The 24,643-nt window shown below is 42.5% G+C and overlaps 1 protein-coding gene across 6 annotated transcripts in view; it reads right to left on the bottom strand.

Annotated features, from left to right (window-relative positions):
• Positions 1–3,740: 3,740 nt before the first annotated feature.
• Positions 3,741–24,643, bottom strand: part of caskin1 (CASK interacting protein 1) — a 60,340-nt gene continuing 39,437 nt past the window's right edge. Inside the window, exons 3-24 of one of the 6 annotated variants that reach the window (XM_079565192.1) lie at positions 23,603–23,700; positions 22,805–22,950; positions 22,198–22,293; positions 21,587–21,717; positions 20,989–21,097; positions 20,371–20,479; positions 20,193–20,287; positions 19,543–19,660; positions 18,168–18,413; positions 16,003–16,107; positions 15,300–15,418; positions 14,203–14,281; positions 13,735–13,844; positions 11,991–12,101; positions 11,034–11,135; positions 10,686–10,824; positions 10,224–10,367; positions 8,158–9,206; positions 7,752–8,060; positions 5,214–5,790; positions 4,556–5,093; positions 3,741–3,976 (exon numbers count right to left, since the gene is read on the bottom strand). In XM_079565192.1, the coding sequence (XP_079421318.1) occupies positions 3,880–3,976; positions 4,556–5,093; positions 5,214–5,790; positions 7,752–8,060; positions 8,158–9,206; positions 10,224–10,367; positions 10,686–10,824; positions 11,034–11,135; positions 11,991–12,101; positions 13,735–13,844; positions 14,203–14,281; positions 15,300–15,418; positions 16,003–16,107; positions 18,168–18,413; positions 19,543–19,660; positions 20,193–20,287; positions 20,371–20,479; positions 20,989–21,097; positions 21,587–21,717; positions 22,198–22,293; positions 22,805–22,950; positions 23,603–23,700 (4,627 nt within the window). In that variant the 3' untranslated portion in view covers positions 3,741–3,879. The remainder of the gene's footprint in view (positions 3,977–4,555; positions 5,094–5,213; positions 5,791–7,751; positions 8,061–8,157; positions 9,207–10,223; positions 10,368–10,685; positions 10,825–11,033; positions 11,136–11,990; positions 12,102–13,734; positions 13,845–14,202; positions 14,282–15,299; positions 15,419–16,002; positions 16,108–18,167; positions 18,414–19,542; positions 19,661–20,192; positions 20,288–20,370; positions 20,480–20,988; positions 21,098–21,586; positions 21,718–22,197; positions 22,294–22,804; positions 22,951–23,602; positions 23,701–24,643) is intronic. The other 5 variants (XM_079565193.1, XM_079565195.1, XM_079565194.1 and 2 more) reach the window with 5 other exon arrangements.

Here is a 24,643-nt window from a genome sequence, read left to right as displayed (position 1 = left end):
CAGCTGTTATTGCTTTGAGTATTCCACTTCATTATTGAAGACAAAGGATAGGAGCATGGTCAACTCTGTTGCTATTGTGGATAGTTGGACAAACCTTTTCACTAGTTTCCCCAAAATGTAGTTGATGTCTTTTATTCAAATGGACTCAGATGTAACTGGGGGCAGAATGAGAGCAGAAAAATTTCCACAGACAAAAGAAATTTCGGTTATTCACGTTCATGGAAGAAAGCTATTTTAATTTGTTGATAGTAGTTTTATAAATTTAGAAACAAGGGATTTTAAAATTAAGACTGTATGATGTCCAACCTGTTTCGACTTCTTGACTAAAGTACGATCGTGTAGATTAGTGCGTATTGAGACAAGAGAGTTGTGGAAATCACCTGGAAATGGTTCAGAATTGGGCGAGCAAGAAACTCCCTCCGATCTGAACTTCAGTGGAAACATCTGGTAAAGCTGCTGTACTCGATTTCTCCCATTCTCAAATAGTGACAGTTCTTCATGTGCGCAGTTAAGGGGAAAAGCTGTGAAATATGTTTATGAACTTATCCCTGTGAAAAATTAGGATTGAAATACATTAGGAAAATTATGAATAAGAACTTATTAAAACTTTTTTCCCTTTTCCACAAGCCTAAGAGAGAAAGCTATGATGACCCCAGAACCACACAGCGCAGGTGAGTTTGTAGAGAACATTTATTTATTCAGAGCAGATGGGCAGAAGATGCAGTCGCCACAAGCACACGCCACAGTCTCAGCCACGCGTCTCACACGGTCACACGGCTCACTGCAGAAGCACAGGCGCAAATCAAATCAAACGGCAGCTCTTCTTCAGGAACCAAAAAAACCCACACATCTGCGTTTTTACGGCATTTTTTTTCTCTCTCTTGCACCTGACCCCGACCCCGCACCCCGCCCCAGAGAGAGGGAACAGAACACCAGAGTGGACTTCAAACACGGTCGGCAAAGAAAATAGGGACAGACAGGGAAGTTTACAGTTGGGTCAGGTCGATGAATTCTCCCCTGATACAGGTTGCTCAAATTAAATGCAACCTGGTAAAGCCACACTGCGGAACATTCCCAGTCGTATGTTGCTATTTCAAAAGGTTAAATCAGCGGTCGTATTAAGTAAACATGCCAGTGATACCAAACAAACGGCTAATAATCAGCTGGACGCCAACAATGCTATTTTACCTAATGTAGATAAAGCGGTCACATCTCCGTGGAGACGAGCTGGCGATGTCCCACTCCAAGTTAAGTTATTCAGGTCTGAGGAGAGAAGAGACACAATAAAACGCCTGCAATAAAAATGCCTGTATTTCCTTCTATATATTTGGTGAAATGTTACGCAGTATGGCTTTAATACAGTCATGGCCTTAGATACACTGGATTTAGGATAAACAAGTAGACACATTTGTAATGCATCGGGTTTTTATGTACAGCCTATTATGAGCACAAATAATCTCCTTTCTCTGGTTTAGTCTTTGCTTATTTGCATCTATTTTGTTTACGCGTGAGTAAAACCTACTGTCCCGGGACATGACAGTAGGTTCTGGATGGAGATCTTGGATGTCCATTCTAGAGTTCTAGACCCTCACTCTGAACATGACCCTTCAGCTGCTACAGAGGACTTATTACTTTTAGGTTTTTAGACGATGAGTTCACACATAAATTGTGCAGATATTAAAAACTTATTTTACGGGCCAGAGTTCTGTTTCCGCTGTAAAGGCCATAAGAGGTCATTTTGACGCCAGGTTGCAAACGTTTGATAAACACACATTGTAAATATTTGTCATTAATTAAAAACAAAAAAGAAAACAAAAATGCACATTTCACAAAAGTCTCCAGTTCAAGACAGAATTTACAGATACTGTATATCTTCACTTTAATTTTTAGATATTATCCATTTTCCTTCCTATTTATACAAGTTATTTTTCATCTGCATAACATCTTTACATCAAACAGCTATGGTCTAGCTCTTTTTTCCTTTTGTAATAAAATAAATATATCCAACAATTAGTTTATTTTCTGCCCGATTTGCATGTGTTCCCTTTCACAAAGGCCAGTTTATTGCAGGGCTAACACTGACCGACGATTTGTATTTAAATTAATGCTCAATGTCTTCATGAATGTGTGTATGGATTGATTAAATAATAGTTACTTTTATATGAATATCAGCTCATGTTTTAGCAAAACAGCACCATTAATGGAGAAGAGGAAGAAAATAAACGGTCAAAAATACCTCCATTGTTGTTTCCGGGACAATGGCCTTGTAATGGGAGAAAATCATGCAATTTGGTCATTTCTATATTGGTGCTTTTGGGCCAGATAAACATAATATACTTTACAAAACCATCTATTGAACAAACTAGAGTCGGACCAAAATCACAAAGCAAGGCACATGTTTGAAAAAAAAAAGAGAGAGTTTTGAAAATAATACAAAAGTAACAAAACCAAGTGTATTTTACATTGGACACATGTACAAATGTAGGCAGAAACAGACTTCTGGAGGTTCACCAGCTCACAGCATAAAGCATGGAGAAGCATAACACTATCTGAAAAACAGTCCATACACATCATAAATACACCTCTTGTTCTGTTGCAAATATTCATATATATATATATAATCTCTATGTGATTTCATTCATAGCACAAGTATCTCCTGCAGACGGAGATCTCGAATGGAGAAGTGATGCGGGATGCTTGCTTCTCGCTTTCTCTTCACACATTTTGACCTAACATCCCAGAAAATGGCTGTCATGGCAACACACAGTCTCGTAACCATGGCGATTTGCAATGAGGATGGCGGGGATGGTGATGTAGATTGTCATGGCAACACGAGGTGAGGGGTTGGTGGAGAAACAGGAGGAGGAGCAGCAGCAGGAGGAGGAAACGTTTGACACAAGACTGGGCACCAATTTTCAGGCTTTACCCAAATAACTTTGACTTACTCTCCCATGTTTAACAGATTGCAGTGTGTCGCCTCATCGTTCACTAACTGCACTGCACGGTTGGAACAAAATCACAGTCTGTCGAAATGTTTAAAGTCGTTTTGTGTCTCTCTAAACTTCTCAGAGCTGATTCATAACAAGGTACACTCATGTTTGATGCCCACTCTCTCGTCCAGCTGTTTCCTGCTTCCTCCCTCCCCCTTGCTTCCCCCTTGCTTCCTAAGTCCTTGCTCAAAGTAGTGTGGGTATCGTGTGCCAGCCGGTGCCTTGTGCTTCTCCAGTTTTCCATGAAGAATGTGCCGGAAGCAACGTGACAAATGAAAAATCCTGTAAAGGGAGCACCCACTCGCCCACACGCACACCTCCATTTGGTCACAAATAGTACTCTGTTTTTTTTTCTTTTTTTTTCTTTTTGTTGTCCACCGATTCATTTACATCGTCACAACACCAGAGGTCACCATTCCACACATGAACCAAGACATCGAACCAAAGAGCTAGATTCATATCGTATATTATATCTATATTTATATATATATATTTATATATTACTGTGCTAATGCAGAACTTTGTCAGTAGATATAAACTCTCCATGCTTTAAATGTACACATACGATGGTTCATTACAGTTGGATTGTTACTCAATAGTCCATCCATAACTCAGTTCTTAAAGACCTGATTGTAGTCCCATTTTTTTGCATTTCTTCGTTCCACCTTTGAATTAGTGTGTCGATTTACCCCACTCTCTACAGTTCGTTTTGCTTCTTCTTTCACACCCCTCCCGCCGAAGTCTGTATCTCAGGCAGAGAGAGCGGTAAAGACTGAAAAATCGAGAACAGAGAAGTTTCTTGTGGCCAAGTCGTTGCTCCGTTTGTGCCATCAGGAGTCCCACTTGTACAGCAGCACTGCCATGGAAACGCGCCGGGCAGTATCCATGGTTACTCCAACATGGCGTCCAGCTGGTCGGCCAGGTCATCGAACATGCTGCCGATGTCGTCCAGGATGCTCACCGTGGACTTCTGCTCTGCGATGGAGCTGAGTAAAAGACAGAAGTCATCAGTTAGATACAAATGAGGCTTCCTAAAACTGTCGTGTGTGACATATTCTCATGTACATAAGTCAGAGTCAGAGGAAGGACAAAACACAGTGAAGCTGCGTTTTTGTTTTACACGGCTAAAATTCGAATCATTGTTCCGGTATCTATATATGCAGGACATTGATTATTATGACTCATCAAGCTTAAGTAGAAAAGAAGAAAGTCTTTGTGGAACTACTTAAAAAGAGGCGGAGAGCCACTGGTAACACAAGATTAGACATTCAGGTCAGGTCTTTTGTATACAGCATTGGTTCTCAACTGGTGGGTCTGGACTTAAAGGCACCATTTTCAGTGAGTCACAAGCCTTTGCCAAAAATCACTGTTAAGTTATTTTCTGAAAATCAACCTCACAGTCAATCTTGAATCTATAAACTGTGATGAAATTCAGTATGTTTATATTAAATATACTAAAACAGGGACAATATGTGTACACAATGAATATGATTACTGGGTTGAAGGGGGTCCCAGAGTTGAGAACCACTTGTGTACAGTGAACAGATGCATGTGTGTGTTCTCACTCGTCGTGGCGCAGGATCTTGTCCTCCACCGCCTGCAGCGCTGCAGCCAGAGACGCACTGGTCTCCTCCAGTTTCTGCTGCACCAGAGCGTCCACACTCAGGTCGGTGTTGGCATTAGCAGGGGACTGAGACACCCCTGTACTGCCCTGTGTCCCCATCCCGCTGTCCACAGACACACCCCCAATGGAGGAACGAGGTGGTTTGACAGGCGGGGGCGTGGGGCTGGGAGTGGCAGGCGTGGGTGGAGTCTGTGGTGTAGGCGGGGTTTGTGGTGTGGATGGAGTCTGTGGTGTGGACGGGGTCTGGGCATTAGGGATGGGGCTAGGGGACTTGGCGTTGGGGGGGCTGGGTGTGCTGATCTGGTTCTGAAGGGGAGGGGAGATGGACTGGGGGCCCACAGAGTACTGTCTGACTGGAGCGGGGGCGGGGCTCTGCGAGGAGGGGCTGGTCATGGAGTGCAGCAGTTTGGCAGGTTTGGGCGCGGTGGGAGGCGGCGCTGGTTTGGGTGAGACAGGTGGAGGGATCTTCTTGCCTTCAACTAGGAATAATAATAACAATAAAAAAAACAGGGTCTGATTATCTTGTATTTGTAAAACATTTCTTCTTAACATCTTTCCTTCTGTTTACTTTTACCTGGATTTATGTAAAGAGTGCTTACCTGGGATGGTATCAGTTCCTGGTCCGGGCAGTGGGACCCTCCTGTTTGATGCTGGTTGACCCTGTGCTTGGTTCATATTTGCTGCCTGCCTCCTGATTTGGGCAACCACAGGTTTGGGTGACACTGGGGGTTTTGGTTTCCTGACTGGGGCCCCTTCACCCTCCAGAGACGCCCCCTGGTCCAGACTGTCCCTTCTGGGGGGTGGCTCCATCTCCATTTGAGGCTGCTGTGGCTGTGGTTGCGGCTGCTCGGTCACTCCTTCCGCAAAGGACCTTCGATTCACCATACCTGTGCCATTCTGGTACGGGATGGGCTGCGTTGTGTTGGGGGCCTGGGTCACCTCTCCGTTGGTTGCGCTGACTTCGGAGAAGCCCTCCGGTTCCTTGTCGCGGCTCTTGGGGCGGCGCTTGACGGTGGAGGATTCCTGCAGCGTGAAGTCTGTGCCGTTGGGTTGGGTCTTTCGAGGTCGACGCTTCAGGGTGGGTGTGGTCTCTAAACTCGGGACGTCCTCCTGCGGGTACTCCGTCTCTGTCTGGGTGGCCTCTTGGTCCCCCTGCAGACAGACACAAAATACACACTAACGGGAAAATTCATACATTCAAGACAAGGGGTGATTTTTGCACATACATCAAAAACATCAACATTAGCTACAGTCATAGAGTCAACATGTAAAGCGTACAGACAGAAGCTATGGAAATGTACTGTACACATTTAACACTGTATTTAGAACATCCGGGTCAGCAGTGTTTGGACATGGCCCATCTCCATCGTTTCATTCTAAATATTAATACAAGACTTCTGTATGAGCTACATCATTGGAGTTTGGCATGAGACAAAACTAAATCTAGGAGCATATTTCTCCTAGTTTATATTCACACTTTACATTTTGAGTGTTGAGTGTTGAGGCCTGGATCTACTTGGGTGTAAAAGGATACATTGCTCTCATTTCAAAAAGTATTTTAATGTCGGACCTTTTTTCAGACCCCTTTGAAACTATGATGCACTCTCACTATTTGGTTTATCTTTCCTGGAGCCGGTGCTGGATTGCGAGAATTGATGCTTGATGTCAAGGGAAAATTTGTGTGGCCGGATGGGGCGCTGTGATTCTTGTTTTACTACATGTCCAAAAACTCCTGAATGAAATTGCAATATTATTGCTAAATTACTATTAATTTTTGTTATTGTTAAGATCATAGAGAGTAATAGAAGTAGCAGATAGAAAAGAGAGAAAAGAAAGTAGGAGGACATCAGACACACAGTGAACGGTTTACAAACCCATTTCCAGAAAAGTGCCATTTTCTGAAATGCAATTAAAACTCAATGCTTTAATTGGCCCTCTGCATTTTGCTAAACAAATACACATTTCACTTCGCAGCTGTGACCATCTTAACTGCAGCATTCAAAACATAACGCCCAAAGTCATTTTAATTTGATATAAGCCACCAAATAAATTACCTTTTTCAACAGAATGCAGTAGTTATGATGGTCAGTACAAAGTCAGAGTCAACAAACTATTGGATCATAAGGACATTTGTCCCTTTTTCTACCTCAAGCAGAAAGCACAAAAAATATGACATCAATAAAAGTTAAGTGATGAAATTTAATCAAAGTTCCACTTATATCATGGTTTGGCTTTGAAGCGTTTCCTGTTATAATGGTATGACATTGCAATCACAGTATTTCTTGTCAGAAAAAGTTGTGAAACTATTTGAGTAATTTGAGAACAATAAATACATTTGAGTCAATAAACAAATTAAACTAGTGAGAATCTACCATGATATAAGTTTATGCAAAATGGAAGAAGCATTAGCACAAACATTTTAAATAATCAAAAGGCCTTTGGCATTCATCTATCATCACTTTCTAAATACATACGTTTTCTGAGCACAATATAACACATGCATGAGTGATCTGTTAGTAGAATGCATGCGCTATAGTTATTGTAAAATAGAGAGTAAGAAATGTAGAGACCTATAAGGGGCGTCCACAAAGAATATGAGGAATACAGTATGATTAGAACAATTGTTTAACACGCCATGCTGCAAAGCAGAAAATGAGAAGGGCAGCACAATTTGTGGAACAATAATGCATGCTTTATGATATTCTATAAGCAATTCATGAAAATATCAGCAATTCATGAAAATATCAGATAAAATGTATTGCCTTTAGGAGAAAACGTGCCTTTTGTTTGTTAAACAAGATACTTATGTAAGCTGTATGCTAACAATGTTAGGTAGTGCGTACATTAGTACAGATGAACTTCTTATTTTAATTTAAATCCGACCACTATATTTTTTGTCAAAGCCCCTCTGTTTATGGGGCTGTACACTGTACTAATGTTAGTTTTGTAGCATTTATTACAACCCAATAAAGGACATGGACTAGAGAACAAGACACAGTCATCATGGGGTTAACATGCAAAACAATGAAGACTCAATATATTGTGACATGCAGCAGCAATATATTGTCAGACAGACAGAGTAGTCAGATAGATGGAGTTAGTTTGAGAGAGTAATAGTAACAATTATCAATAGTTACCTGTCCTTCTCCTTCACCTCGTCCCTGTCGGCGGATGGTCAGGCTGCCTTCATCTGCAAACGGGAGGTTCTCAGATGAGCTTCCGCTGCCACTTCCCGCTGAGCCGGGGTGGGGCGAGGAGGGAGGGTGATGAGGGGAGGGCAGCTGGTTTGGGGAAGTCTCAGACGGGACAGAGTGAGGCGTGAAGGCGCTAAGAGGCTGCTCTCTCATGGCTGCAGCCACCAACTCCGCCGTCACCGGGCCGCTGATGGTCCTGCGCCTGTTCACCACCTCTCCATCCAGACCGACTGTCTCTCGAGATTTACCCACCTGAGGAGCGCAGGCAACTAGGTTAGTGTCCGCATACCTACACAAACGGGACAAATCTCTAAACCCAAACAACACCTGCTTAAAATGTGAACCTCACCTGAAGAAGGTTCTTCTGCAGGGCCATTCCTTTAGCTCCACCCCCAATGGAAGACATCTCCAACATGGCAGCGATGCTCCTCACACTGCCCACACTGGTGGTCTCCACCACACCACCACTTTCCACGGACACGCCCAGGTCGCTGGCCCGTCTCTGCTGGTGGTAAGGCACGTCCAGCATGCCCCCGCTGGTGCTGTGGGTGGGCTGCTGCACGTTGGCCTCGCTCAGGTTAGAATTGGAGCTGGAAATGGCTGAGCTGGAGCGCTTGGGTGGGGGAGGTGGGGGTCCTTTCTTCTTCTGTCTGAGGGCAATAGACTGAGTTTTGGTGTGGTTTAAGGTTTTGTCCTGGTTGCGTGCTGAATGGCTTCGGCTGACGCGGTGAGTGACCGTGGCATATTTGACTCCCTCTGGTCGGACAGCGGTAGAATTCTGAACTACTGGTTCATCACATTCCCCGTCAGAAACAGCATGACGGTTCAAACTGCGGGTGCGCCTCATCTGAAGGGCCTCGTCACTTTCCTCCTCCTCTTGGTCTGAGGGTAGACACAGGACGGGGACTTGTGCGTTCTCCTGTACTTGTTGCGCTTGTTGGTTGCAGGGCGCTCGATGCGTAGGGGACTGTGGGGGTTGTGTCCTGGGAGACTGAGGCCTTTCCCCCTGGCTGAGTTGAGGAGAAGTTCTGGGTTTGGCCTGTGGGGGCGCTGTATTCTGGACTGAAGAAGTAGAGGAGGAAGAAGAGGTCCTGGTTTTAGTGGGTGTGTGCGGTGGGGTGTAAGGGGGGGCTGGTTGGGAGTGTGAGTGCCGGTGCTTGCCCTGAGAGGACACGCTGCCCCTGTGGGAGGAGGAGGTACTGCTCTGACTGCTCTGTTGTCTCATGGTGCGCGCCTCTTTTTTGGGTGGTCCGCTGTGGTTTACCACATCATCGTGGTCCCTGCTGAGGGTGCGCGATCGCTGGGCTTTCACCTCCGGCCCGGGGTGGCTCATGGCATTCTGCAGCTCCGTGCTCAGCTCACTGTCCTGGAACGTGCTCATCTTTGGGGACATCAGCTCTGGAGAAAGAACAAAGTACATTTTAAATTACTTTCATCATCAGGTGGATGTGGGAAGCAGCAGTAAATCTGTCTCAGGAGGGCAGAGACCTCGAATAATTAATCATTTTCATATTCATATTGTACTTTCTACCTTCACACCAGTGAACGAGGTGTGACTGAGCTGTGAACAAACATGCACATTAATGAAGATGTTATTAGTAACACATTTACCCTTTTTTATTTTAAACCAAACTAAAAACATCCATAAACAAAGTGCTGATGTGTGTGCCACTGTGCACTAAAACCTTTAACTGCAGTAAAATCTAAAAAATATAAGGTATCACTTTATTTTACACTGCCTCGATGCATTTAACCTAACTAAATTTCGTACAATGTAATGTGCTCTGCAACAATCTGTAATAACTTGTACTTATGGGTCAGATACACAATGGAATATCTTGTATTAGTACTTTGTAAGTACATAATGTAATAGGACACGAGACCATTAGGTTTAGGGCTAAAGGTTATAGTAGTTATGTATCTGACCCATAGGTACAAGTTATTACACATTCTTACAGAGCACAGTACATTGTACTAAATTTAGTTAGGTACAATGTATCAAGGTAGTGTAAAATAATGTGCTACCTTTGAAATAATTTAGGATACAAATAGTTTACATAATGCTAATTATGTTAATCATATTAATTATATTATTAAATATAGCATCATGTAAGAACATAGGTATTCACAGCTTACAGAGAGAAAGCTTCTCTACTATTCTTTGTATAGAAAAAATGCATTAGTATTAGTATTTCTTAAATATAAGCTGACTTATTTGGATGTGTGTTACATGTGTGTCTAGTTCACTATGTAGCAGGAAGGCTCTTTTTCTCCCCCAAAGTCCTCCTAATTGCTCTTAAAAAACCACAACATTATAGCAAGCACATTACATATAGTAGCTGACTTTTTGGTGTCCAGTTGACTTTGTCTTGAGCAGCTGAGCTTTGCAACAGCAGCGATGCTGCACTGACTCACCGTCCGGGGGTGGGCTGTCCATAGATGAGACTTCCTGTTGCTGCGTGATTGGTGGAGGTTTCTTTCTCAGAGAGCCACGTCCATCTGTCCCTCTCTGTATTTCAGCTAAGCGCTTCACTGCCAGCATCAGCTTCTTCTGGTGGCCTAAAACAAGCAATTTGAGAAAGACAATTATTTAAATCAGGGTTGAATTCAAGGGACGGTTTTCCTCTTTCTGAGGGAAATTTCTTCCATGGTAATATGATAACCATAACCATATACTGTACTGGAAAAAGACTGTATAAAAATTACCTGTTCTGTTTTGTTTTTTGTTTTACTTTTGTGTCTCATTTCCCGCTATTATTATGACAAGGGGGATTCAAAATGTGTTTATTATGCTTAGTTGCCATGCCTTTCTGTCCTATTTAATGTTATTACTGTGCTATAAGGGAAAGTGCATCTTTTCCTTTGTTTGCTTCATACCTAGTTTTGTGATTCCAATCTCCTGCAGGTCCTCCCACGTGATGTCCGTGATGAAGTCGATGTTCTCGTAGCCATTTTGCACTAGTAGTTGGTGGTACTGACTTAGACCAATTGCATTCAGCCATTCACCAAGATTATCCTGACGGGGAAAGAAATATCAATGAGAATAGTTCTCATCAGACGATTCAGACTGGGACACTGTAAAAGCTTGTGTTCATTGTTTTAAACTGACAGGCCAGATCTCTATAGTAGAATTTGTCTCATTTGCTCACGCATACGTGATTGTAGTCAGAAAAAAATCAACCACAGAGTTCTAAAAATGAAATCAAGCAGACAATTCGTACTTACTGGTTTCTGATCTGGCAACCACTCAGGGGTGTTAATCTTGTTAATCTCAGAGCTGATTTTCTTTCTGTGGCCGGGCTTTGTGATCCCAATAGCTGTCAGGTCCTACACACAGACATTCAGCTCAGTGAAGTCATGATCAAGACTTTTGTCAGCAGTCAAATACACGCGGAGGCTTTCTGTCTTTCAAACACGCACGCAGCAGAAAAAACAAAGAAAACGTCATGGCATTTGATGAGGGCTCTGCGAGTCGAAGGCGAAAGAGTGGAAAATGTGCCAAACTTATAATCAATGCAAAAGCAAAATGTGAAAAAGAAGCATTTAATCTAAACAACATAGTTTCAGTTTAGATTATTCTACTTAACATATTTCAACAATGTTTTATTTAGATCCGCCTGTTTATTTAAAACTACACAGCTTCATTTCAGTTCTTCCAGCATGCACAGCTGTGACCACAGTGTAAATATTTTTACAAATAATTTATATACACTATAAATTATTTCTACGAGGGTGAATGTGGCATTGAGCTGGTTCCTCAAGCAGCAGGACTGTTGTGCGCATTGTGGAATTATTTGCAAGGTGAGCTTACATCATGATTTACATTTTATTCTCTCTGTTTGATCACTTTATATTGAGACACTGCATTTGCTATCCAGAATATTCATTACTTTAAATAAAAATCAAACAGAGCAATACATTTCAACTGGAAACTGCACACATTGGAAGATATGTGTTAGTATGGAGGGCGTGGGGGCTGGGATACAAACATTATTCACGAGTCGTGATCTAAACACCTGGGTGCAGTGTGAGTTATCCCTATTTTTATTTTGAGGTTATCGCGTGCATGCATCGAGACATCAAGGACGTCACAAGTCAAGGCTGGCTGCAGACTTGTTGCACTGTGGTCCTTGGTGGTGGCTGTGCGCTCTCTGCTTTGAGGGGCAAGTGCTGTGGCCTTACCTCTGGGGTCATTCGGCTAATGGTGGGCAGGTCATAACCCGCGCCAAGGAAGTTTGAAGCGTAGACCTGCAGCTGACAGTCGCTCAGCCATTGGACAACAGCCTCTGAGCTCTACGGGAAGAAGAAGGGGGCATGCAGTCACTTGCTCCACCTCTGTGTGCCGCTCAGGGCTTGGTTCTTGTGTCTGAGATGCTTGAGCACCGTCAAGAGGCTGCACCATTCCAACTCATTAGCCAGGTGCCAAATACATTTTTTAAAAGCTACTTTTAAAAAAAAGTGTTTAACACTGGTAATTAATGATGTATTAGATCAGAGACATATGCTAGACATTTATGGATACACATTGTATCAACTGTTTTTTCCTGTTTTTTAGTTGATGTCATTAGAAACGTTAGTTATTAAGCAGGCAAATACAGCTAGTCAATGCACCACAGCCCCAGCTTCAAATGTGCTTTACTCTGACTGAGAGACAAGAGACAACAGATTGTACATAGAAAAATGTACATTAAAAGACACAAATTTGCTGGTGTTTGACAGCTCCAGGACACTTCTTCCTCACTACACTCAACACTAACTTTCTTCTGTCTCTCCTGTACAGCGCCTTCCACCAAATGTGGCATCCTTGGGCAAAAGGCGCTGTAGCTGAAAATTAAAGTAATATAGTAATAACAATATTCAAATAATATGTTGATGAATACATGTTGTATAGTTTAAACCAAAACTTTACAACATTAGGACAAACAAAAGCGAATTGGTAAGTTAAGAGAAAACATCCACAAGCAGTTATTGTGATCTTCTCTATATTATATATCTATCATAGTCCTTATTCATCGAAACAACGTGATGAAATGAGAGGACCATTGCCATAATAATTGAAAATTCAACTTTTGAGTGGTCAAAAGTCCACAACAGAAAAAGTCATGTGTAAATACACCGTTGGAGCTCTGCAGATGTAGGGATGGGTCTTGAAGGCCCCTGAACATATTACTGATTTCATGAGAGGTGCTGATATTAGTGAAGGACACTGCTTGTTTTCAAATCCTGTCAATCTTTTTCCTTCCTCGCGATGACATGTTGAGATGCTGAGTAGTGCAAAGGAATGAAGACTAACAGATGGCAGTGTGAACACGGACCCATGATACACACACACCACAACACACAAGCAGTGACCGCACACAAGCGCCTGCTGTTGAAATATGCTTCACACTTTCCAAATGCAACGTGAACTTAAATATCCCTCGGACGTTAACCACCCGCTTACATGATTGCTTTACTGCGCGTGATGTGAGCTTGCGTTCGCACTCCACAGCTATAGTCCTCCCACACTAACCACGCTGCTGGCCACCTTTCCCTCGCCAATATCTGCCTCACTCTGTTGGCCTGAGGTGACTCTACCTGCTAATTTTATCTTTGCAAAAGAAAAACACTGCGATGAACGAGAGAAGCTGCAACTTAAAAGATTCAAATTAACATGGATAAGCAAGAGGAGCACCTGATTCGCAAGCATTCATCCACAGCGTGTTCAAATCGGACATTCACACACTCACCGGATCATGGCTGCATCCGAAGACCCGCAGTACGGACGCGGCCAGTTGCGAGAGGAACCTTTGGGACATCTTGCTATATGTGTGTGTTGTTTTATGTGCTGTGGCTACGGTGGAGAGGCAGCTACATTTTCCTCGTGCAAAGAGTTACTAATATGAGGCTACTGTATGCGATTTGTGCGAGAGTGGGCCAGTCCTACCTTCCCCTCTCCCGCTCCCTCTGCCTTCCGAGTGGGCACGGCGTCATAAGGCGGCGCTTCGTGGAGTGGGCAGCCCGATTGGCTCGATGTCCGCGAGGAACTGGCCGAGCCTGTGGAGAGAGATACAATTGGACAGTCTGACTTACAGTGTAAACAGTGACAGGCAAATGGGATTTCTCTTTTAGATGTAGTGTTAAAAGACCAATCAGATTCTTGTTTCGAACACTTTTGGCACCGAAGCCGATACAGATCATTCTCCTTGCGTTTGCCATCTGTCGCTTAATGCAACACAGATTGGTCATTGCATGACTGTGTGGAGCTCAAGTCACCTGCTGCCATTTGAAGATCACGACTGCTCATTTGATTATCTGTTCATTCCTGGCAGTAAGCTTCTAATATTTATAGCATGTTTTACTTTACTACAGTGCTCTACCACATGAGTTGACGATAGAGAGCAGAGGTTTGTACCTGTCTGATCCACAGATTTCGACTGCTCCATTAAGTGCTCCTTGGCTTTGGTCGACTGAGACAGAACTGTGGCTAAAAGCTGCAAACAGACAACAGAGTTCATTTACACCACAAACCCTTAAAGTGCCACAATACATATTAGGCATTAGGCATATACATATGTCTATATGTATATACAAAACATATAGGCATTAGCTTTGTGCTCACTGGTTACTGTGCCTTTTTCAATTAATACAAGCCACTTTGCTTAATAGTATAACTAGTTGTGAAGTGTCTGGTCAGGCGTTTTAATATAACACAATCTTAGGTTATGAAGAAAATGTTGGCTTTGGTTTTATCTAAACTGGGATCTGTCAGATACAACGTTATTGTAGGGAATTTAGGTGCTCGTCATATAATTAGAATATCATGAAAAAGTTCATTTACTTCTGTAATTCAACTTAAAATATTAAACTAATATATGATTTAGACTCATTACATACAAAGTGAGATATATTTATTGGTTTATTTGGTCGGGACTTTTCTAAGATTTTATAAACTGAGCCATAATAATCATAATGATAACTAATAAAGGCTATACATATCTCACTTTGTATGTAATGAGTCTAGCAGTATTAGTTTCACAGTTTAAGTTGAATAACAGAAGTGAATGCACTTTTTCATGATATTCTAATTATATGACGAGTACTGTGTCAAATGTGTACCTTCTTTCCTCTTTTCACTTTGTTTTAGAATTCTAAACTGGGTGCACTCTCACAGATAGAAAAGCAGAAAATTATTCACGGCCTCCAGAGTTTAGATCGATGTAACCAAACTGGTTAGAGGAAGTTTAAGAGATTGCGGCAAAATAGTGTAGTATAGTTGCATTGTGTTTTTTTAATTCAGCTGTTTGGCCATCTTATCGTTGGCAATTCATGTTTCATCACTTTAAATAATGCATCCATATGAAAAATTGGTAAGAGAAATCCTGCACTGATCTTCTCTACTGCTGGCATAGGAGGAAGTTAAGAAGTGTAACTAAAGCTTAAACATAACGTTGCTAGCTTTTGGCAAGATCTCTTAAGTGTAGTATGTAGTGGAGGCGATTTGTGCTGTACCTTCACCCCTTCAGCCTGTGCGTGGATGATGTGCGGGGCACTGCCCGCACTCTGCCCGCTGCCCGACGACCGCACACTGGTCACGCTGCCTGAGCTGCCCAGACTGCTGCGGTCCCCTCCTGCAACAGCAGCCATTCATCCCAGACACAAACACAGGCAGGACACGGTCAGGCACATACGTTCAGCTCTTCAGCACAGGTCCAACGTGATACTGACAACTGTTTGACTCTCCATTGAAATGCACTGGGCAGCATGTGGTAAAATGGACGTGTATCGAACGACGTCAGACACGGTGGACAGCAGTGACAAAGTGATGGATGACATGGCGACAAGTGTATTCCACAAGACACACTTTTCGCACACATCTCTCTCGCTCACTCCTATTTTTGCTTTTGTATTGTCTTTCAGTTTTGATTTTGCTCATACATAACATTTTCAGGCATCCATTTGGAAAGACAAGACTTTAGACCGATGCGGATGGCTGCTGGAGTCCTACACATAAGGCCACTGAGTCTTTCTGTTTTTAATGGAGGAAAGATATGGCAGACTACCAGAGGCGCCAGGGTCAAAGAGTATCTGAAAGCCTTCCAGCGGCTCGGTACATCATTAGGCAAAAAATGCTGGAGTCTTGCAGAGCCGGAGAAAATAGAAGGGCTAAGGCAGATACAGTTTGAGCCTGTGGAGGGGTCCCGGGCTCAGTTACCTGCCACGGGCTTGCGCAGTACCCAGATCTCCTCGTTGGAGCCTCCATGGGGCCCGCTGGACGGGGTGGGAGAGCTGTGAGGACTGGCCTCTGAGCCGCGACAACCTTCAACACAGAACACCACGGTTAGCTGCGGGGGGCCCCTAGGCTGCTTTGGGAGGGCTCACACTGCTGTACTGAAGACTGCTAAATAAGCCCCATCATATCTAAGGAAAAAAGGGGATTTGCAATAGACTGAAAGGCGCTAATAAATATATTATAATGATGTTTTACTATGTTATGATAGAGCAGAGCATACTCGCTACATGAAACAGTTTTCCAACTCCAAATGCTTGGCTTCCTTCGGATAATCCACATTTTTTTCCTTTTCTTTGTTGTGTGATTTCTTTTCTTTTTTCTATGACATTAGAGAAATAGAGAAATTGACAAATCTCATCCTGCAACAAAGGTTGTATTTCTACATGTTTTTCTTTCGGTCTACTCTATAGTGTCCAGGGCACTACAGTAGTTTGAAAGTAAGGGGTGTTGGAAAGGGGACCGTCGGTGAATCATTCATGTTGAATGGTAAGGCTGACCAAGGGGCAGTTGGGGCCTGACATTGGGTTAGAGGACGAGTTAGGGAAGTTTTAGGTTAATTTCAAATCCGCTTTCATCTCACACATCAGCACATACATACACAGAGAAATACAGTATATATAGATATACAGATATATCCATATAAAACATTGATATAGAAATAAACCAGTCCATAACATGGTTATTTGTGCATATACACATAAATGCCATCATGTGGATACACATACATATATAATGCATCCAGAGTGTGTGATTATATATGTCGGCCTTTCAGAATGAGGCTGCTGTAGTGCATTTGGAGAGAGCCATAAACCATTATAAACACTTATCAATGGTTTATCTCATTAACAGTGCTTTGAGAAACAGTATAAACAATACTTTTCACCACCATGCCAATTCCTTCAGTGGTCATTTCAGAACCAAAAATCAAAACCTAGTGGTCCTAGACACTTTGCTAATGTATCTTTGTTTATGTGTAAAAAGAAGATTATAGTATGCAGCCAATTGACCCACACAATATCATGTCAATGTCAATACATATAACTTGAAGGAATAAAAGAAAGAACCTGCAAATTTAATAATTTCAATAACAATATCTTGTATAGACCAAATAAACAGCGCGAGTGGCCTCCGCTCATGATCTCAGCATCAATCACACCATCAGAACCATTTAAGTGACAACAGGCATCTTTGTTTCCGCCATTCATTGTGCGAATGTTCCCAGCTGCGCGCTAAGCTCGCTCGCCGACCCTCCGCAGCATGCAACACACTAACACTGGGAGAAGGAGCCAGTGCGGGGCAAGAGGTGACATGGAGGAGAACAGGTGGGACTGACACAAAACACAGTGTGCTGTAAAGGTGGGTGTTTCTGGACTCCTGGAGTGCAGGTTAATCCAGGAAGTGGGACAGAGATGACCATACACAGGAGAGAGGGGGAAAGGAAAGAAAAGGCAAAAAGCAAACACACCAACGTAAAAATAAATCAATTCATGAACACATTTAACTGAGCTCTTTCTGTATGCTCATGATTGTGCATGGTTAATATACTGAATTTCATTGGGGATCCATGCCATATCTGCCACCCCAAAGGTAATCTAATGTGACAAAATTAACTGGTTAACATAAAGGCTGGTATCTACTTGTTTTTCCAGCTGACAGCAGTATGTACACACTTCATTGCTCCTCTCTCTGGAGTTGCGAGCAGGTAATAAGCATGAGTGAAAGATTACAGTTCAGCCGGGAGCTGGATCATGAACGAACAGGGATCTATCCCTCCTAATCTCTCTTATGGACTGCATGGGCATAGCATCATTATACAGTCTGAGAGGAATTCACTTCGACTGTGATTGTGCTGCTTGTATCTCCAGCCATGAAATTAATGTTTTTGTAGAAGAAGGAAATTAAGGACACAAAGAATAAGATGCATGGCAGAAAACTTTAATGGATGCCTTCTTGCAACACAAACTACGATCGTACATGGCCAATTCTGAAGTGCAGTAGCAAGCACATGAAAGCATCCCTTGAAGCTTTATTAGTAATCATAGTAATCATAACAGTAACCATAATAAGAATGAAAAGGGGGGGTGTACCTGGGGCAGTGGGTGTGTCTCCCTGTGGGGTCGTCACGGGCGACCTGCTATAGCCAAAGGAAGTGAAAAGTGGAAGCAGTGGCTGATGGGAATGTGGTGGAGGAGGAGGCGGTGGAGGCAGGATATGGATCTGATGGAACGTGGTGTCGTTGCCGTTGACTACCGCGTTGGCAGGGGCAACCGTTGCCGAGGGAACCAGTGGTATCTTTTGAAACTGTTGAGTGCAAATGACTGTGCTGGCCAAACCTAGATACACCCACCGTGACGACACACACACACACACACACACACACACGCACACACATACACATACACACGCACACACGCACACACACACACACACACACACACACACACACACACGCACACACGCACACGCACACACACACACACCAGCCAACGGTGACACACAGACCACACAACAGAGAGTTACACACAAGAAAAAAAGGGGAAAGAAAATTAAAACAAAGGCTGAACTAACAAATGAAAACATATGACAGAGGAGGATGGGACAATAAAAAAAAACAGAACAAATAAAACTGACGATGACTTGGAGAAATAAAGAGGTGGAATAATGGGTGGCGGTACATGATATGTCGGCCATGTTAAATATTTATTAGACCTCTGTGTAACCAGGAAAGCCCCACTGAGATTGCATGATGTAATTTTCAGGGGAGTGCTTGCTCGAGAGGGGATCCTATTGTACATGTTTTTAGTTGTGGGGAAAACAGAACCCCTGGAGGAAACTACAGCTAAAGGTTCAACCCAAGACATTCTTGCTATGAGGCGAACTGCAATAAATATGTGTGATTTTGATGTTATTTTTCCAGTATAAGTTAAATGCCAATAAAACCAAAAGTAGAAAGTTGCAGTATTTACCAATTCAAATGTGAAAATTGTACTGAAGTAAATAATAATAAATAAAGTTGTTGAGATGTTTAAATAGATGAAATAAGTATGAGGTTATGGTTAAGGAGACACACAACATGAGAGAGGTTGGATGTGAATTTGAGGGGGTTGATTGCGGTTATGAAAAAGTAAAGGATACAAGAATCGGCGGACACGTGATTGTACAAAGAACAGAACTACATGAAACTACAAGACATCATAAACATCTAAACTTCACTGTGGACGTGCAACAGTCTTCTCTGAAGGAGGAACGGCCTTAATAGATCAATAGACGTCTTACCAAAGAGCAACATAAACATCGCTGGCTACAAATCTACAACGTACTTTGACACAATTCATGAAACACACTGCACTTGTAAATCTTCTGTGTGCAATCCAACTATCGTACGTTATGTTCCCAAGGCCTTTGCGGTTCAGGCAGCGAGCCACTTACACACTCTCACAAACACTTGAGAAGAGCACACACCTGTGCGCTTGCTGATGACCTCCACCATGGTGGAAGGGAAGTAGCCCACTCTGTCATTTCCTGTCCGGTTGTCATGGATACAGCCTTTCCAGCGGCCATCTGGGTGTTGCTCCAACACCTGCACTCACAAAATAGAGAGTGTTGTTGAACTACCATGGTTACTTTGTGCACTGAACACCGATAGCTGTCGGTCTGAAATATGGTTCTACTGCTATCATTGGCAACATAAATACAATGCAAAACAATGATCAGCAGATGATAATTTGAGTCTGTTTTATGCTGTTTGCACCAAGTACTCGAGTGGGTTTCATTCATGTGCTTGAGTAACTATATCTCATTTCAATAACTCAAAATGTTGGATCTCACCAATCGCAGACATAATGTTACAGTGAAGGTTGATGATTTCTGTGCATAAAGGCCCTATTTGTCTATTTGTTTTTTTCGTTACTATAAGAAGGAGGAGGCAACTCTTAGTCCCCCATGCCATGAAATTACCGGTAGACATTTGTTTGTTGTCATACACATTATTTACTGTGCAAAGTGTCTAAAATAATTAGTAAAACGCATAATGCAGAAAATCCTGATATAGTTAGTAAGCATCAACAAATCACACAAACATTCTGTATATTGACAGTTAAGTGTGTTTTTACCGTGATAACATCCCCCGCTTTGATGTTGAGACTTGTCAGGTCATAGTTGTTGCAGTAATCCTTCAGCGCTCGGACCTGGAGAGCTGCCGATGCATCTGACAAGCACAAGCACACAGTAACATACTCTGATATCTGCTACTAAATGTCATTATTTCTACAGACAGAGGGTGTAAGTTACCTCTGAGCAGCTGCTTGATCTCTCTGCTGGCTTGTGTCGCGGTGAACTGGTAAACGATGTCCAGCGCTGTCTGGCTGTACGTGTTTCTCACTGTCGCGTTGATTCCACACTGGACAAGAACACACTCAGTACTCGCTTTCAGCACTTTGTTCAACATAGCTTTACATCCAGTGCATGGATACAATACAATGGCCTTAATTTGACAAATTCATTAGTTTTAGGTTCATGTAGAAGAAGACGTGACCAAGCAAAACCACCACCTCCAGGCTTCTGTTTCCTAATTACATTGTCAGAGAAGGCAGCCTCGAGCCAAAGTACAATATCACGCTGAAACAGTTGAATCAGATGTAGGACAAGAAAACAGAGATGGGTCAGTCCTCTGGTGCCTCAGGACACACACTCATAACCTCCTCTGATGATCTCAAAGAAAGGCAGTGTCTCATGCACCAACACTCTCATTAGAACATGTTATATGGGCTGTTTTCTCAACCGCTTTGGGCAGGGATTGTCACCAGTAAAATGTGTAATCCGCATCATGCCTGCCTCTTATATTGTTGCAATGTATCACAGGGTGTTTATGAGGTAAAAGCCAAATGTCCGGTGTGAAGTTCCACGCACCTCCAGCAGGAGTCTCACTGCCTCAGTCTTCCCACACAGAGCGGCTTCATGCAGGGCAGTGCCTGCTTTGGTCTGTCTGTTGATGTCGATGCCTGCCTGGATCAGGAGTCTGAGGAGGAACACGGGAGGAAATATTGTTCACTCAGACACATAAGTAGCCGGAACTAGTTAGTCACTGGGCCGAAGCCTGTTTATGATATTAGCCCTTTTTGTAATGTAATATACACAATCAAATAAAATCACAAGGGTTTTCTTTGCCAGGCAATGTTGCTTTTGTTTGTTAAACTCACAATATTAAAATTCACATTATGTTTTTCTTTTACAATTTGCTCCACATACCCATATATTAACTCAAACACTGTTTTCAGCTTCTATTCGTCAAAATGGAGGATATTATTTAACATACCAGTTATATATAACCAGTTATGATGTTATACTATTTCCTGTTATGCTAGAACTAAACTTTTTAAGGAGTTAATCCCTCAAAAAAAAAAAAAAAAAGGCCATTGCACCAGAATTATAATTTATACCCTGATCACTTTGGCAAATAAGATCTAACTTTGCAATTTTCTACTCTAATGAAATTGTTTTTTCATACCTTATAATGTCTATGTGCCCATTCTTTGCAGCCAGATGCAGAGGGGACGTCCCGTTGGGGTCTGTGGTGTCGCCTTTTTTTGGCTCCAACAATGTGGCGCACATGTTACTGGACAGCAACAACTGCACCACCTACACATGCAGAAAAAAAAAAGCATGGGATTAGGATTGTAATGCACAAATGATCAACCAGCTTCTTCTTTTCCCCCTCATGTCAGCGGACTCTGCGGACTCTGCTCTCCGTCACTTCTCAGCCAGTCGTCAACTCTTTCTCTGCCCCCGGTGTGACACCCTTCCCCTCAGCAAAAGAGGTCTCACCTCTCTCTGCCTCATCAGCCTCTTGAAAGCAGAATCCATGAATGCAGTGTCTCTATTATTTAACACTATTTTAGAAGCACAAGATATTTTGGCACCATTATAAATGTCACCATTGGCTTTCTGCATTTCTACATGATGTTAATAAAAACATCACGAATATTATAGGAAACAATGTATGATTCAAATGTAATCTATGCAGGGAAAAAGTCTATAGGATACAACAAAGAATCTCTTGTGACATTGCCATCTTACACATTGACTGTGTGATATTGAGTGAAGTGGCACATAACTCACCCCGACTCGGCCGAACTCGCAGGCCAGGTCCAGGGGCGTCTTCCCTGCGTTGTCCACAATACACGGGTTGGACTGGTGCTGGAGGAGCATCTCAGACTGGACATGGGAAAATACAAAATCAGCGCGGTATAATAAAGCTCAAACGAGTGAACAGTGGAGGTGCAGGTGTTTTTGGTTTTTGAAAGAACAACAGTTTTCACCGTTTGGCCCATTTGTCTGTCCACACACAGACTGTTGAGTTTGGTTAGCTGTGTACATAATCTGATGTTTAATCAATGCTCTTTCAAGTCTTCTAACAGCCCTCAGCCTGGATGCTTGGGTACACAGAACATGGTGTGAAGCTACTTGGAAAATGTCAGACCAACTGTGCTGATGAAAAGTTCTCTTTTTTCCCCCTACATTACTAAAACAGGTCCTCGTTGTTAGACGTTAAGAGAGAGGCCTGACTTATTGGAGAAATAATGCTAATTCTCCTGGCTGAACCTGATTTTGAATCGTTTTATTGTTCTTATGATCTCATGTGCAGCACTTTGGAAACGTTTTTGTTTGTTAAATGTGCTATACAAGTAAAGTGGATTGGATTGAAAGGTTTGCTGTGTGGACTCACCACGTCATAGTGTCCATGCTGCGCTGCCAGGTGCAGAGGGATCTGTCCTTCGTCCGACTGGCCATTGACAGATGACCCAGCTTTAAGCAGCATTTTCATAGGCTCAGCTCTCCCCTGCCAGGCTGCGTAGTGCAGTGGACGCATGCCTGTGGACACACCAGTCAAAAGGCTCAAGTTTGTACAAGTTTGAAATACTTGTTTTTAGTTAACTGTACTGGAACTTTTGCAATATCAAAAAAATCAGTAGTTGTAATATTATCGCTGATCTGTGAGATGTTAGGTCATAAGAGACTTCTTTTGCTGCTGATTCATTGTCAAAGCAGGGAACTGCATAGAAATGCATTTCAGTATATCCAGCATGAATACTGAATACTTTCAATGTGACCTCTTATACATACACACTAAATGTATTACCAGTATGTGAGAGTCCCCACAATGTTGCACTATACATCATATGGGGACGTGAGGGTAATGCTTTGATATTGTTGTACCAGAAGATTTTCATGTTGCAAATATTGTATAAGGACGACTGAGAGCCTACACAAACATTTTTGCATGTGTATGGAAAGCGTTCGCAATTCAAATAAAATGCATAAGCTTATTGGATTCATCTTCAATGTTGTTTCAATAATTCAGAATTTGTAAATTAATTTTCATGTACACACATTCATCTGAATAGCTAGACATTTTAAAAAGTAATTTAAGTTTTGGAACTCTTCACTCTTCATTTCTTGTTTATTCTTTATTCATCCTGTTATAATTAAAACAAAACATGGCCAAAATCAAAAGTCGGTCAACCTTTCTGGTCTCTGATGTCCACTGCAGCCTGGGACTCCAGCAGCAGCGTGATGACCTCTGCGTTCCCATTGAGCGATGCGTGGTGAAGTGGAGAAAACCTACAAAAACACAGTGAGAAATGCATTCTATTTAAATGTTTGTTTGATCCATGTATACAAATGTCTGCTAATAGTGCCTAAACAAGGAGAGGGCATGTATAATGACCGCAGGACAATAGCAGAGGGAGAGCAGGGCCTAAAATAGAAGAGAATAAACGCACACAAAGCAACGGCACTGTGTTACGTAACAGCATCTGAGGCTGGAGTGGAGCAGATAATGATACGGTGGATTTAATGGAGATATAAGATAAAGAGACAGAAAGGATGTCACGTGATGTCACGTGTTTACAAGCCATAGACACACAGGGTTACTTTGTATGGTATTTATTCTTGTGCTTTTCAAACTGCTGTGTAATGGGACATTAGCTGCACAGTGGACGTAAACACAATATTGCTCTGTAAACCAGTCATCGAAGTAGTAAGTATGAGTAGTTGTAGCAGTGATGCTTGTATGAGGTTATTAGTGGTAACAAAAGTAGCAGTGGTGGCAGATTGTAGCAGGAGCAGTAAAAGTAGTTCAGGATTATAAAATGATAGTGTCTAGTTTTTCAAAGTAACTCTAAGAAGAAGCAGCTGTATCTTTTTTCACAATCCACGTGTCTGCACACAGGTCTGCAGGCCAACATGAACACACATTATACACACAAATAAATTCATAACAGGGGTGTAACCTGTTATTTATTTGCTCCGTAGGTCGAGTCCATGAGATCAACACTTTTTTCCTGCATATCTTTAATGTCTTTTATCCCAAGATTATATAGTCAGACTGTAGACCAGGCAGCAACCTGAGGTATGAGTCATGTGCTCATCGTCCTTCACTAATCGCTCACATTTAAAAGGAATTGTTTTCAAACCTCGGCAGAGGGAGCTATACGTAGGTTAGAACTGTCAAACTCATTCCCAACATTGGGATTCTTCACCAGTATGAGTTTATATTCACGTT

Source organism: Gobius niger (genome assembly GCF_951799975.1).
Source record: "Gobius niger genome assembly, chromosome: 10".
NCBI lineage: Eukaryota > Metazoa > Chordata > Actinopteri > Gobiiformes > Gobiidae > Gobius > Gobius niger.
Note: the sequence above shows the minus strand (reverse complement) of the source record. Positions and strands in the feature narration are given on the sequence as shown.